The following is a 14241-nucleotide window of genomic DNA, read 5'->3' on the forward strand; positions in this document are numbered from 1 at the left end:
GGATACACTTTGGACATTTTAGGATGTATGAAACATAGGGCTAGATCCCTAACTAATGTTAGTCACCACTGCTTTTTCTGAAGGCCTGTGAAAAGGCTATGCTCCCACAACGGAGAACCTGCTCATCTTATTTCATCTTATGTTGAGGTCTACATTCCCTCACTCAAGTGTTCTCTAGAGCTCCCAGTTTCTCAGGGACTTAAGAACATTTCATGCTTTGGGAAGAGAATTCCTTCACTTTGGACAGTTCTGGTCAGCTATGAATGGCCCTGTATGCCCTGTGATATCATTACCATGTTACCAACAGGTCATGAGATAGTTGCAGTACCATTGAAATGTGCACCTGAGGACACCTGGGACTTTTGGATGGCTGCAATGTTTCAGAGATGCATCTCCTCAGTCACAGAAAACATTGCATGAGTCTGGATGCTGGACAGACTCTACCATTCAGAAAGTAGACCAGTGATCTGGATTTAGGATAGCCTACGAGACCAAACTGTGCTGCAGTCTGCCTGCAGACCTGTTCCCTCACATCTCACTGGTTCCAGTGGGGAACATCTGAGGCAGCTGACCCAGGATGTGCAGGAGTGAGTTTTATAGGCTCTGCACATGGGCACAGTTTGTTTCTGGGTGCTGGGTGTCAGGTGCAATGTTGGTGTAGACATTGCATTAAAAAGAGGTGAAAAGCTAAGCTCAGTGAGGCACAAACACGAGAGGGCTTTAGAAATCATGGAAGAGTTTAAGGGCTGAACCATCTGCTGAAAGACCTTGAATATCAAGAAAGCAGGTCTTGAAAAAAGCCAAGGACCTTGCATCTCCTATCTCAGAGAATTTGTCCATATTTGTACCACACCAAGAAACCCTCACCAAGGCGGATGCTTTCTTGTATTCCAGTTCTAAAACAAGCCTGACTGTGAGCAAGAGGAATGTGCTGACCTCCATGTGCCCGCGATGGCTCTGCCTGTTGGGATTCCATCCGAGCACTGAAGCCTTCACAAGGACTGGGAGCCTCCTTCAGGCAGAATCCAGCCTTCAAAAAGCAAAATCCAGATGCAGTCAAACTTGCTACCAGTCCAAGAGAAGGCAAAGGTGTAGATTTGAAGATGGCTCAGTATTCTCCTTTTTTAATCTAACAGATTTGTGGTCAGAGCCCGACTTTGGTTGAATTTAAAGCCAATGGAAACATGTGAGTGTAGATCCAAAAGGAAATTGACACTAAATAAATCATAATTATTCTGTCTTCTAAAACAGAATACAGGTTACTTAGCACTCTGATGCCTGAACCATCTGTGAAAAATTAGTTAACTAATGAACCAAAGTACATTGCAGCTTCTATGTGGGAACAAGGTGTTAAAGTAAATGCATTGCAGTCTCCCTGAGCACATTATGAACCATATGATTTTTGGGGCCATGTGCTGAATATTATGTGTTTTCTTTCCTAGGAGGCTTCATTTCAGTTAATTGTCTCTCCCTTCAGCTCCTGGGGAGTACACAGAACAAGCTGTACTTCAACTTCAGTGTATATTAATGAAAGACTGAGAGGTCTGGGGTCCTGAAAGAGGGTGGGGTTTTTAACAGGGAACATTTTGTGTTTATTCACAGACCCCAGGAAAACTGACTTCTATTTTATGGAACTTTATTTCAATATAGCTGTTCTGAAGGACTTCCCCTCACAGATCTCCATCTCAAAATCCTCTCTATTCCTTGAGTCCAGACTCACATAGAATTTCCTGGATTTTCTTTCCTCTGTTTTGGATAATATATCTTTTTCTCCTCTTTTTGACCACTTGTCCAACAGTAGAGAAGTTCCCCTGCTGCGTGAGTGGGTGTGTTTTGCAGCAGGATGACTATCTCAGTTCAGGCAGTATCACAGCTTGAACTCATTGGTGTTGAAAGGTGCAATTTCTGCCCTCCCATCATAGCCCTTCTCAGAGAAGGGCCTGAATTGCAACTAAATTTTAACAGCTGGAGTCCAAAAGATACTCAAAGCCAGATTCACTTAGGAGGGAGTAAGTTATTTTAGCAGCCCAGGAGACCAAAGTGACGTCCTGAGAGGGTTATTTGCACCTGCTACCACATGTAGAATTATTTCTGGATTTTCAACCTTGTTTTCATTCATCTCTGGCAAAATCTTATGTTCCCATGTAGAAGCAAGAAAATATATAGGGAACACTCATGTAGCATCTCTTTAGGATCCTTTCCTAACTATCTTAAATGCAGGAAAACTGGTCTAGCTACAACACCCAGCTTCTAAAACACACCTGATCTAAGATAGGCCTGGGCCACAAACCTCCTTCAAATCTGGCTCAGAGCTTTTGCTCCATGGAGAGAAGTGAGTGAAGATGGAGACTAAGAGACAGGCTGACTGTGCTGTACAGATGCCTCATGAACATCACCTTTCTCAGGGCAACCTCTTATGTGCAGGACCCCAAGGGGAAAACAGACACTACATGATGAATGTAGGGAACTACTAATATTAAAACAATTAAAACAACAGGAACAAAACAAACAGAATGTGACAAAAACAGACAAGAACTGTTCCAAAGAAACACCATTGGGTGGAAAATCAAGCATTCCTCCTTTGCCATTAGGCCCATAAGAAATTTGTTCTACATGCAGCCAGGATGAAAAAGAGGAAACAGAAAGAAATGTTAGGAGTTTTTGGAATCATGCCTAGCAGAGGGATGTTTGGAAGTGAAAAAGTAAAATGATCGATGCAATTTTATTTCCTGTGATTTATTTTTCTTAGAATTATTAAAAATGGCTCCTTCTCATGCCAAAAATTCCAAACAGGTAGGATGTTCCCGTTTGTTTATGTAATATCAAAATTAGGATACGAGATTACTGTTTAAATAAAACAAAACAAAACAAAACCTAGAATCAGCCCTGTATCCTAATTTCCATATTTGGAAGACTGAAAACAAACATTGGAAAGCATCTCAAAGCTGTGAGAATACATCCACCTTCATTTGGAGGAGCCTGAGTCATTTCAGAGCCTGAAACACATTGGATGAAAGAATTGCCTTCTGGACTGTCTGCACTGGTGGTGCAGGTTGTCACCTGGATGTGGTCACATCAGCTTTTCTAAAGATACTGCTGATACAGGAAATGAATCTAATGTGAGCTGCTTAAGAAACATCGTAATCGAAATTCTTGAGCCTTATTCACTAACAGTTGATACATATTTGCTTCTTTGGACTGGCTTTGACTCAGAAGCTGTGTGACTGGACAAATCCTTCAGAAAGTGCTCATCTGGTTTCTCGTCATTCACAGATCATGGATTAGATGTCTCTGCATTGGGTTATGTTAGCAGACAAGTATGAGGTCACACTTATGCTTCTGGTCAACGTTTACATAAATAAATAGCTCAATAAATAACTAAATCAGTCAGAGCATCATTCTGATCACTTAAAGCTATAGCTCCTGAGAATTTACTAAATCTTTACAATTCACATTCCTCATGATTGTAAAGGAACTTGCATGACTGCTGCCAAAAGGAAAACACTACTGATGTGGATTACCATTCCAGTTTGTGGACTATGATAATCCTGCTCTGAGCAGATCTGTTTTCATGATGCACTTTGCAGGGGGCAGCTCAAGTGCAGGAGCAAGTCTTTGTGCAGTGCCTAAACTCTGTTACTAAGGTCTGGGTCAGTGTTTTTTAAGGATTTTTCTGTAAAGGAAGATCTCTGAAGATATTTCATGGAACAGCAAGCCAAGGCATGTGACAGCTGCAGATCCGGGCTCAGAAATGCAGTATTTGTGCCCCTTTGGACTTGCCATAAATTTCGCACTTGACAGAATCTGAATTGACTCAGTGAATGAAAATGCCCTCCTTTGCAGGGTTTTCCAAAATGGGCTTCCCACCTCTTCCAAACAGCATTTCATTTTAGGAAACACCAAAATGCTTTCCCCATGAGAACTCCCTCTGCAAGCATGGATCCAAGCCAGGGTAATCCCATACTCTGCAAAGCTGTGCAGTTCACATGGCACAGGATGAGCGTCCCTTCCGGATAATGCTCTGTGAAACCATTGGTTACACCGCAGCAGCCCCCTGCCATCACCTCATACAGCAGACACATTCATAGCAAGTGGATCAGCCAGGATCCAGTTTCCAAATGCAGGGCTTGAAGAATTAAGTTCTCCCATTTCTGCTCAGTGGGAGCCAGGCATTTTACTTCCCTCTGCATCACACTGACTTTTCACACCCATTTTCCTCCACCTCCCCCACCTCCTTGCTCAAGCTTTTGTGATTAACATGGCAATGGAGATTGAACTGTGTGCATACATTGGTTTGCTGGGTGGTTTGGCAAAAGGAAGCAAATCCAAGCTACTTACCTCAGTGCAGACCCCTTTGGCGTTGCAATACCATAGCCTTTGGAGTCCAAGTTACCTCCCACCTTCATGGTGTCGCAGGGCTTCCGCTGCTCGATGTACTCGTTCATCGTGGACTCCAAGAGGTATGCATACTTCCCTTTGGACTTCCTCACCCGGATCATCCCCTCTTCCGTCGTCCTCACAAAAACGGAGGGCTCGGCTGACTTCATGTATGTCCACATCTTCTCAAACACTGCTATTTTGGATCGCTGCATAGGACAGCAGAAATCCAACAGAAGTGTTAACAGAGGTTTGGGTGGCCCCTGGGATTTCCAGCTTGGACTGAACACACACCCACATACCAGATGGGCCAAGGAAGGCAAAAGGTGCCACTTCTGCAGCAGGGCCCAGATCAATCTCTGATTTCTGCCACATATTTGTATACGAAGTGATTTTGTGGATCAAAGCAAGGACAAGCCAAGCTGGAAATCAGAAGATGGTTTCTTTTGGAGTTGCTCAGAGAAGATCCTTGGTAACATGGGGAAGCACATAGATATTCCATATTTGTGTTCACAATTACAGAATATCTTGTGTACTGGAGTCACTGCCAATCTTCTGGCAGGTCATAACATGGTGAGGGGAAGAAAGAGAAAAAAATAGACCTGAGAGGAGGATGAGAGAGGACAGGCCTGGAGGACTTGTCAAACAAGAGGTTAAGAAAAATGTTTACATTAAAGTTTCCTTTTTACCCTAAAAAATTCCTTAGTGGATCCAGCTTCCAGGGTCCCATAGGCGATTTCTGTCTGTTTGGCCAAGTCCTCTGCACTCTCAATGGGAGAAACCATCCTCTCCACAGTGAGGAAGGCAGCCAGGTTAGCTGTGTAGGAGGATATGATGATCAAGGTGAAGAACCACCAGACGCCACCGACTATGCGGCCGGAGAGAGACCTGGGCACAGAGGGGAGAGTCAAACAGGAGGAGGGTGAAGGTCCAAAAGGAGCAGCTTGCTCTTGCAGGCCCATCATTTACCTGGACATTTACCTGAAGTCACATTCTCCAGCCACTTCCAGGAAAGCCAAAGGTTTGTCTCAGTTCTTAATTTATTTTTCAAGGTGTCAATATAATTAGAGTGGGGATAAAAAATGCACAGTGAAAAAAAATTACCAATAAACTGATTGAATTTGCTTTGATTTTCAATTCCTTTCAGGGTATATAATAATACCAATACTAAGACCTGGATGCAACTATGAGAAAGTTTAGCAGGGCAGGGCAATGCCCATCAACAACAGCTCTGGCAAGGCTTGTGTTGTAGTCTGTACTCCTGGCAGGAAGGAGCACCAGCATGAAACCAGGGCAGACACAGCCCAGCCTGTGATCATGAGGTCAGCTCCTCCATCACCTGAAGTTTAAAAAACCACCTCTGTGTTTTTTTGTAAGACATATTGAAGCTCAGAGAGGAGTTACAGTCTCAATGACTAACTTGCCTACTGACATTCTCTGGCTTTGTATTCAGCAGATGGTTAGACAAGATGTTCATAATAATGCTTTAAAATCTACCTAGATTGGCTACAATCAAGTAGCCAGTTAACTATAACCATTCAATAACTATAGAGGCAAATAAGTCAAGCAGGCACTAATTTATACTGGAATCTTTTCAAATAATTTTAAGAATGGAAGATAATCCTAGAATGATGTGTAGCATTCATGCATTCTGTCTAAATTATTTATATGCTGCTTCTCTAGATGCAGATCACTGTCCCAGACAGAAGGAAACACACAATGCTATTTGATAAAGCCAGACAGCCTGACTAAAGAGGACTTGCCTGTGAGAAACACCATTTATTACTCCATGGGGGATCATGTCTCAGTATTGCCTTTCTGTTTATCTGAGTCATGCCACAGAAATATGGTATATCAGATGGTAACAGAAATACCCTAGCCCAGCTAAGGGCTAAAGTTTGGTCAGATAAATGTGACCATCGTGCTTCCCACCTGCAGAGAATACTCAGCCTGCAGGACTGTCAGCAGAAATTATTTTACCTTTTGTTTCATATTTGGAGAGGGATTTGGAAGGGAGGCAGCTATGGATTAAACTCACACATCTTCAGATTGATGAGGAAGAGGACAAAAATTAGTCTGGATGATGTGTGCTCAGGGAAGGAAGCGCCCAGAAAAGGCACAGAGGCATTAAACAAAAGTAACCAAATAATGTCAAATACAACAATCTTTGCTGATGAAGGCCATTTTGAGCTGGCAAAATCCATTTGCATGGTAAATAATCACATTCATCTCCAGATGCAAATTATATAGCCTTTCCTTCCTGATGAAGCTGGGATATTTCTGTGGCTCATTTCAATCCCTTCAGCGCCAGTCAGCCGAATTCTTGCCTCTAGACCCTCGATATCCTGGTAATATTCATTATCAGCTACTCCCACGGGGGCTGCCTGCCACCAGCTGCAGATGGCTTATGGTTCCCAGCTCCACACCTGGCATTTACAGCATGGAAAAGTAACTACCGGGTATTGAGATTGGGAGGTAACAGGGAGGGCTGGGGGAAGAGTGGGCAGGGGCTGTAGCTTCTTTCCCGTAGGAATCAGATGGGACAGGGTGCATCATCTGGGCTGTGTCCTGCTGCTGGTGCTGGTCATTCCTCCTCATGGTATGAGATGCTGAGAGTACAGGAATGCTCACTCTCACAGACCATGGAGGGAAGGAGAGGAGATCAGCAGCTTTCTGGCTCTGCCAGCATGGCTGTGGCTTTGTGTGTACGATGTTTTGTTGCAAACACTGCTAGTGGGCAATGTTTGCCCTTGCTGTTGGATTGACTCGGAACTTGAAGCTGTGAATCAAAACTGCTGTAAACACACAGCAAACACTCGGTGTATGGGCTCTACAGGACATCGTCCCTTGGCTCCATGGTTGTGCAGCATTTAACACAAGGGAGAGCTGGCCGGTGATGAAGGCTCTGTGAGGACACAGCAATAAAATAAAGAGTGTAATAATAGTCATGATATACATCACCCAAGCAGATGTGATCCCATGGGACACCACTGTGCCATGCACACAGGTTAAACAGAACAAGTTGGATTTCTCTGGCTAATCATACTGTTTGTTTAGACTCTGAGCCAATGCCTGTTACTGCTTACCATGGCAAGTTCTTGGAAAGGCAATATTCATTACCATCTTGTTCTGCTACTTGCGTTGACCAAGCAGGAGGACAGCAGTGCCTCTGTCATGGGGCACATTTGCAAAAGTGCCTCTGTAATTTAGGAGATAATCTCCCATTTCTAGAAATGACTTCAACATTAGGGAGCTAAAAGCCTAGTCAAAAATCAATGGGACTTAGAATTATGTTTATGCTCTAGTAAGAGCAGTCACAGAGGAGTAGGAAGACCTCATAATTTTAAGTCTCTTTGAGGTTTTGAAAATCTCACTCAGGAGTTAGGTAACAGAAAATGACCTTCCACTTGACTAACAAATGTTCTGCAGCTTGAGCCCTAGCTCCAGTTCATTTCTCTTCACTAATGGGCAGTCTGGGGTTTAAATTCTCTTGTATGAACTTACGTGTCTCCATGCCTGTTCAAGCATAACCTGAAGGCAATCAGCTCTCTGCTAACAAGTTAGTAACTCAGTCCTCTGCAGAGCTAAGGTGAGATGGAGCACACTGGGTGGTATTTTAAAGACATGCTAAGGTTTGGATGTTTGGATCTGTCTATTTGACCTCTGGATTTATTCATATTCATTATCACAGTAATACTTGCAAGTAGCATAATTTTAAAAAAAAAATTAAAAATTGGGCTGAAATAAGCAAGGATAACAGTTAAAGAAGCTTTAATGAATGGCTAATTCCAGGATGCAGAAAGGGGTAAAATATCTAGATAGACTAGACTGTACATTTTTCAACCTGCTATTCCTTCTGCACCTAGACTCTTCTTCCCTACAAAGCCAAAGGTATCTTGGTTTGTCTATCCCTGCCTGTGCTGTGTAAAATCACACATATATCCTTCTCTTCTCCCTGACTTCGGATCCTGTCTCCCCCTCAAGGAACAGTGGCAAGAACAGGATGCTCCTTTCAAACATTACCCTTGCAAGAGTAAGTAGTAAATACTCTGTCCTCATTATCCACAGTGCACAACCTACTTAAAATTAGAACTGGCTGAGAACCAGGATTTCAGCACAGTGAAAAACTAAAATTGTAAACAAACCTTAATAATCTCAATTGGAATGTAAAGAAAATGGTCACAAATATCCTCTAAAAGTAGCAGTCAAAAATTGTTGGTTTGGGTCAGTTCAAGCTTTGCCTTTTTCAGTTATTTAAAGTTTAATTTCTGAAAGGCTAAAGGGTATAATTTTGACATGGTAAACAATTTTGTTTCTGCTTTCTCATCACAAATAATTTCCTTTTGGCTTTTATAATACATTAAATCATTACCTACCACATGTATAATTTAAAAGATAATTCTGAAATGGGCTATTTTATATCTGCCTCATGAAAAAACTGCAGATGACCAAGCTGAAAACAATAGTTTTGATTTTCTTACTTAGATGACTTTTTAAAAACATTTCCATGCAAAACCAACTGCATTTTTCCAGCAGAAAACAAGAAAGAGTTGTAAGTTCCCTTTGTTCCCATGAAGACATTTGTTTTAATGTTTCCACCTTAGCATTGATGGATTCTTCACAGAAAAAGAAAATCATGCAACAATAATCTCATTTCTTAAAACAAAATGCAATCCTTGATCAAACAGTTTTCTCTTTGATCTTATCCCTCATGGAAGGTAGGAAAAGCTGACAGGAATTTGCCTCTGTTTGGCCATCTTATTAGAACAGCACAATACATTTTTGCAAAAATATTGACAAGATCATCCGAAAATATATGAAGTAAACCTCATCAAAAAGCTGCTCAAGCACCATCTCAGTTCTCTCCCCTTCTCTCTTCCCCTTTCCCAAATCCATTTCTCATGGAGAATTACACCTAAACTGACAGTGTTTTAATTAGAAGTGCAAATCCTGGATTCTAAAGTCATAGTTGCTTTGGGAGGATTTCCCAGATTTGCTGTTAAATTCAAGTCTAATAAAGGCTCACTTAGTCAACTGACATATTTGTCACTGAATGAATATATGCAAAACTGCTGAAAGAAAAGCTCTTCTATGCTTGTGCTACTGATTGTGGGTCAAACCCACTTTTGGTCTTCTACCCACACAGAGCCTCTGATCTCCACACTACTCTGTGAATTTGATACTGATCTAGACAATTTCATGGTTCTATCTGAAGTCTGACTTAGTAGTGGATTAGTTGCAAGCATTTTGCTCCAGTTCTGTTCTTTAGCAAATTTTCAACATTAATGTAAAAAGCTTTGCTTTTTCTCTGTGCCACAGACCATCTGGCATGATTGGTCTTGCCACTTTCCCTCTGACCCTGTCACAAACCCAGGTTTGCTCAAAAAGTCTTTGAATAGTCATAGACAGAGGAAGAAACTCAGTGTGGGGTTGTGAAGCTGGGAACAGCTCCTGGTGCATCCATCATGCACAGACTGCAAAGCTCCTATCCTCTTATGCTCTGCTATGCCACAGACAGTTTTGAATGACCTAACAACTGTTTGTCACACAATTGGAGTGATTATAACCCATGTTTCTCTGTACATGCCATATTTCTTGCTATATTAGTTTGCTTTTACTTATTATTGAACCCTACCTCCTGGTACAAGAGTCTGGAGTCCTGGCTGCATTGCTGGGCTTTAATATGAAGTGTCAGGAAAGCCCATACAAACATAGAAGTAAGAATGTTTTCTACATTCTCATTTACTTTTCCCAGTGGTACAAATTCCTTCTGCATCTCTCCTTACAACTTTTCTACAGAGCTAACAGATGCATATTTTGATTCCCTGTGGGTAGCATTAACCAGTGAGACAGAGTAAGGAGGCTGAGGATGCACAGGTATTAGGAGTTCCATGTTGTTTCTCTCCTGCTTTTCTTTCTATAATTCTTGTTTAAAAAAAAAATCTTAACTTTTGTATATGGTCTGGAGATCTGCTCTTTCTCATGATTTCAGGCACACAATGTCAGTTCATCTGAACCCCAAAGCCAACATGCTGGAATGAAGGAATATGGATCACAGAATCCCAGCAAAAGTCCTTTTAAAAAGGGGCCTTGGAGTTGCTCACTGTGTAAATATTGCAATGACTGAAAGTGTTGTCTGGAAATATGCAGAATCCCCAGATTCAGCAGGAGGATGTGTATCTGTGGGGCTTTAATTACAAGTCAGAGTTTATTTACTGTTTCTTTCTGCCTAAGTTAATGGCCCTGGACAGCAGTATATGCTCCCTCTCCTACTGTTTCATCTCTTCTTTTGCAGAATATGCTGGCACATTTTTTTCCCTTCACTTTCCCTTTAATGGGCAAAACCTCATTCTAAAATGAGTTTTCCTGCTTAGTCAGAAATGCATCATGCCACTTGTGGTTCTCCAGTCACTGGAGCTTGGATTGCTGCAGTGCTAAGTATAAGCATGACTGCATGGAGCAGCTACGTGCTGTTTTCAAGACCATTCACTTAGCATTTTGACAGGCCAGAGGTACCTCATGTCCTAATCAGAGGACCAGCATCCAGGAGCGGGTTTTTTGTTCCTTAAGAAGCCCTGCTACTTTATGGGATCCAGGGTAGCTTACTTCATCTCTCTAATTCAGTTCCCAGCTGTGGGAGAAAAGGATGGATCACATTTATGAGCCTCTCCTGGGTGGGTGTCCTGAAACATTGGCCACCAGGTGGAATTTACCTCTGATCTGCTTCTTTGCCCAATTCCCCTTCCTGGGGCACTCAACACCAGCAGGCAGAGGCAGCATCAAATGGGCCAAGATACGCAGGGGGTGATGTATGTACTGAATAGCACTTTACAGGTTGTGCCTTCCAGTGGTCCTAAACTGGCACAAGATGAACCCTGTGGATACACAACCAGCACAACTCACCTGCTCAACTAGTGTGGTTTTGAAAGCAGTAGATGCCAAGCAAACATGGACTGACATGGGCAGCAAGACCCCTTCAGCTTCAGCTGGACCCACAGACCACCCAGGGTATAAAAACACTCCTACAGAGCAAAATTGCAGGACTGAGGTCAGTCCTTCACTCGAGGGACCTGCTATCCCTGTACAGCATCCTCAGCTGCTAAACAAGATGTTTATGGCTAAAAATGCAAGATAATACACTCAACTCTTCCACAGGGCTGCCAAAAACATTACAAATACACGGCTAGAATAGAGGGAGGAGGTGGAACCCTAATCAAAAATGAGTGTAGTTGAAAGGCAGGAGAGGTAGATACGAAGAAATACACTGTCATCCTCTTTAAGAACAAGCATAGTGTGCCCCTCTGTGTTGCAAAATGGGTAACTTAGGGATGAGTATTTAGATAGTGGTTTGTTGAGAAACACGTGGCCACTTTGGGTTGCTTGGCAGCTCTGGAGAAAGGCAATCATTTCTCTTCTGCAGTTTTGCCAGTTTTTGCTACAAGGGGAAAAAAAACCCTGACTCTTGTCATGCCTTTAAGCAAAAATTTCACTGTAAAAAAGGCTCTTCACATGTTTTTCTCACTCTGATGACATTTATTCGCTTTGCTGAGAAAAAACTCGCAAGGTGACAAGCATAAAAAGTTGTCAGAAACAGTTGCTGGAGAGCCCCAGGAGATTCATTACTCAGGAACTTCCTCAACCTCAGGTGGCCCCAAATTTAACACCACTCATCCTTCTTTTTAAACAACGGCCTATTATGCTAATGTCCTTTGCTGAGTTGCAATTCTATATTCTCTCCTACAGTCTCTTCTTTAAAGTCTGCTTCATAAAAAGTTTTCTTCCCCCCCCCCCCCATAAAATTTAATATGTTTGGGATTATATGCTACCAATTCTTCATTTTTCCAAGATCCTCTTTAGCCATCTACACATGCTTATGATTTAGAGCTCCACTTTTGAGACTTCTGGGCAATGCTACAATAATCTAGTTCACACTTCTTCCAGGGTGCCTTGCCTTGGTTCATTTTATTTTTTTTTGTCTGTCTTTTGTCAGATTTCCTAATCTGATGAGAGAAAGGCCTTGTTCTGGGAGAAGAGGATTTTTTGCACTGGAAGATATTCACTCTGAGCAATATTTCAAGTATTCCCTTCATTTTCTCTCTCATTTCTAATTTAAAATGTGATCCCTCACCAAGACTATATAGGTTGGATTTTGTCTAGCTTCACTTTTGAGCCTTTCATTTTTGTACAAGGGCATACTGTATCCTTGTAGAAGTGGTGAGGAATGGATCTGCTCTCCCCAGACAGTGTTTTCAGAAGAGCTTTATCTGCACAGGTGTGCCTGTCTTTTAACATTAAAACTCCCAAACTCTGAAGGGAAAACATATTCAGTGTTTCTGCTGCCCCTATTTCACCTGCTAGGATCCATTCGGTGATTTTTTTTTTAAATTTTTTTTAAGGCTTCAGAAGCACTGCTGAGATGAAAAGCTGCCCTCTCCCTGTGTTTCCCTCTCTGCAGCCTGAGATCTTGTTTCTTATTGTGAGCTTCAAGAAATGAGAGAGAAGAGAAAATTCCTCCTATAGGAGAGCATCCCATGCACTTGACTCCTGCAACTGGACCCTCGTGGACCCTTCATCATATATCACACCTATACACAGTGTACAAGTATTTATTTTTACTGCTTTTTCCTTTCACCATATAAGGACTCATCTTCTCCTTCCTTTCTAGTCCTCTGTTCACATATTTGCCTCCTATTACTTCTCATCAGACTTTGTTGGGAGAATTCATTAGTGTATATAACGTGCTTTGAAGTTGTCCAAATAACGGTGATGTAACACTTTTGCATTTCTATAGACTCTTTTATCTGAAGATCAAAGTAGTAAGTTATGATTACCATGATTGGATTATTGCTGCTTAGCCTTTGGATCTAAGGGTAAGCAGCAACTCTTCTGGGTAGGCACTAATCACAATTACTGCATGATTTTATTAAATAGATTGAATGCCATAAAATGTGCTGCTGCTTAAAGGCAGGGCTGTGTACATGAGCTGTGTGCCCTTTCCTGCCATTTGAGGATAAGAATCAGGTGGTCTCTTGGCTGCCACTTGGCTCCTTTGCTCCATGTGAAAATGGAAGGAAGACCAGCACACCAACATGGAGGACTTCAGAGGTGACACCATGCTCTGCCCTCTCCAAATCCAGACCCCATCCAAGCACACAAGGCTTTTGCCCTGATTTCTTAGCATGGTCCACATTTTGTTTTTCCCATTACTCAGCTTCATCACCCCTTTCACAATGGATAACACAGTACCTCTGCCCTATTTCAATGCATTTGTCTTCACCTGCTCACCATTTTGGGGTGTTAAACTGGACATTGCCTGGTGTATGAATGCATGAAAAAAGGGGGTACTTGTGCTTCCCCAGTTACGAGGGCAAGGAGTTGGGATGAAATCTGCAACATAAGCAGAATAGGTACAATAAATCACCAACTCCAGTGGAATAAAGGAAGAACTCTGGGCCTCCCAGTGCAAGGCCATGAGGTTTGGCCAGCTGTGGGGATGAAAAGCAAAGAGCAGCTGTGGATGCTTTACATGTTGTGGGCCAGAACAATTTGAATTGAGGAGTTCAAAGCTCATTTGACTGCATATCGAGTGAGTGTGCACACGATATCTCAGTGCTGATAAAAGTGGCACACAGCATATGGAGGAGTTATTTAAGCAGGGCTTCCCTGTGAAAATATGTTCAGGGCTTCCTATCTTAGCTACACTATTTTTCTGGAGTGCCAACATTAAAGCAATGTGTGACAGGTGGCCTTGCAGAGGACACCACTTCAGGGAGATGGAGGTCGTTCAGCTCCTCACAATCCTTATTCTTTGACAAAAACACTTGGCAATCGACCTAGCCATGAGAGAGACAACTGTGAACAGTC

The 14241-nt window shown here is 42.3% G+C and overlaps 1 protein-coding gene across 3 annotated transcripts in view; it reads right to left on the bottom strand.

The window, feature by feature from the left end:
* GRIA1 (glutamate ionotropic receptor AMPA type subunit 1) overlaps positions 1-14241 on the bottom strand; it is a 120469-nt gene that overhangs the window by 14068 nt on the left and 92160 nt on the right. For all 3 annotated transcript variants that reach the window (XM_071570522.1, XM_071570523.1, XM_071570524.1), the window contains exons 12-13: positions 5067-5265; positions 4339-4586 (exon numbers count right to left, since the gene is read on the bottom strand). In XM_071570522.1, the coding sequence (XP_071426623.1) occupies positions 4339-4586; positions 5067-5265 (447 nt within the window). The remainder of the gene's footprint in view (positions 1-4338; positions 4587-5066; positions 5266-14241) is intronic.

This window comes from Pithys albifrons, chromosome 15 (genome assembly GCF_047495875.1).
Source record: "Pithys albifrons albifrons isolate INPA30051 chromosome 15, PitAlb_v1, whole genome shotgun sequence".
Classification (NCBI taxonomy): domain Eukaryota; kingdom Metazoa; phylum Chordata; class Aves; order Passeriformes; family Thamnophilidae; genus Pithys; species Pithys albifrons.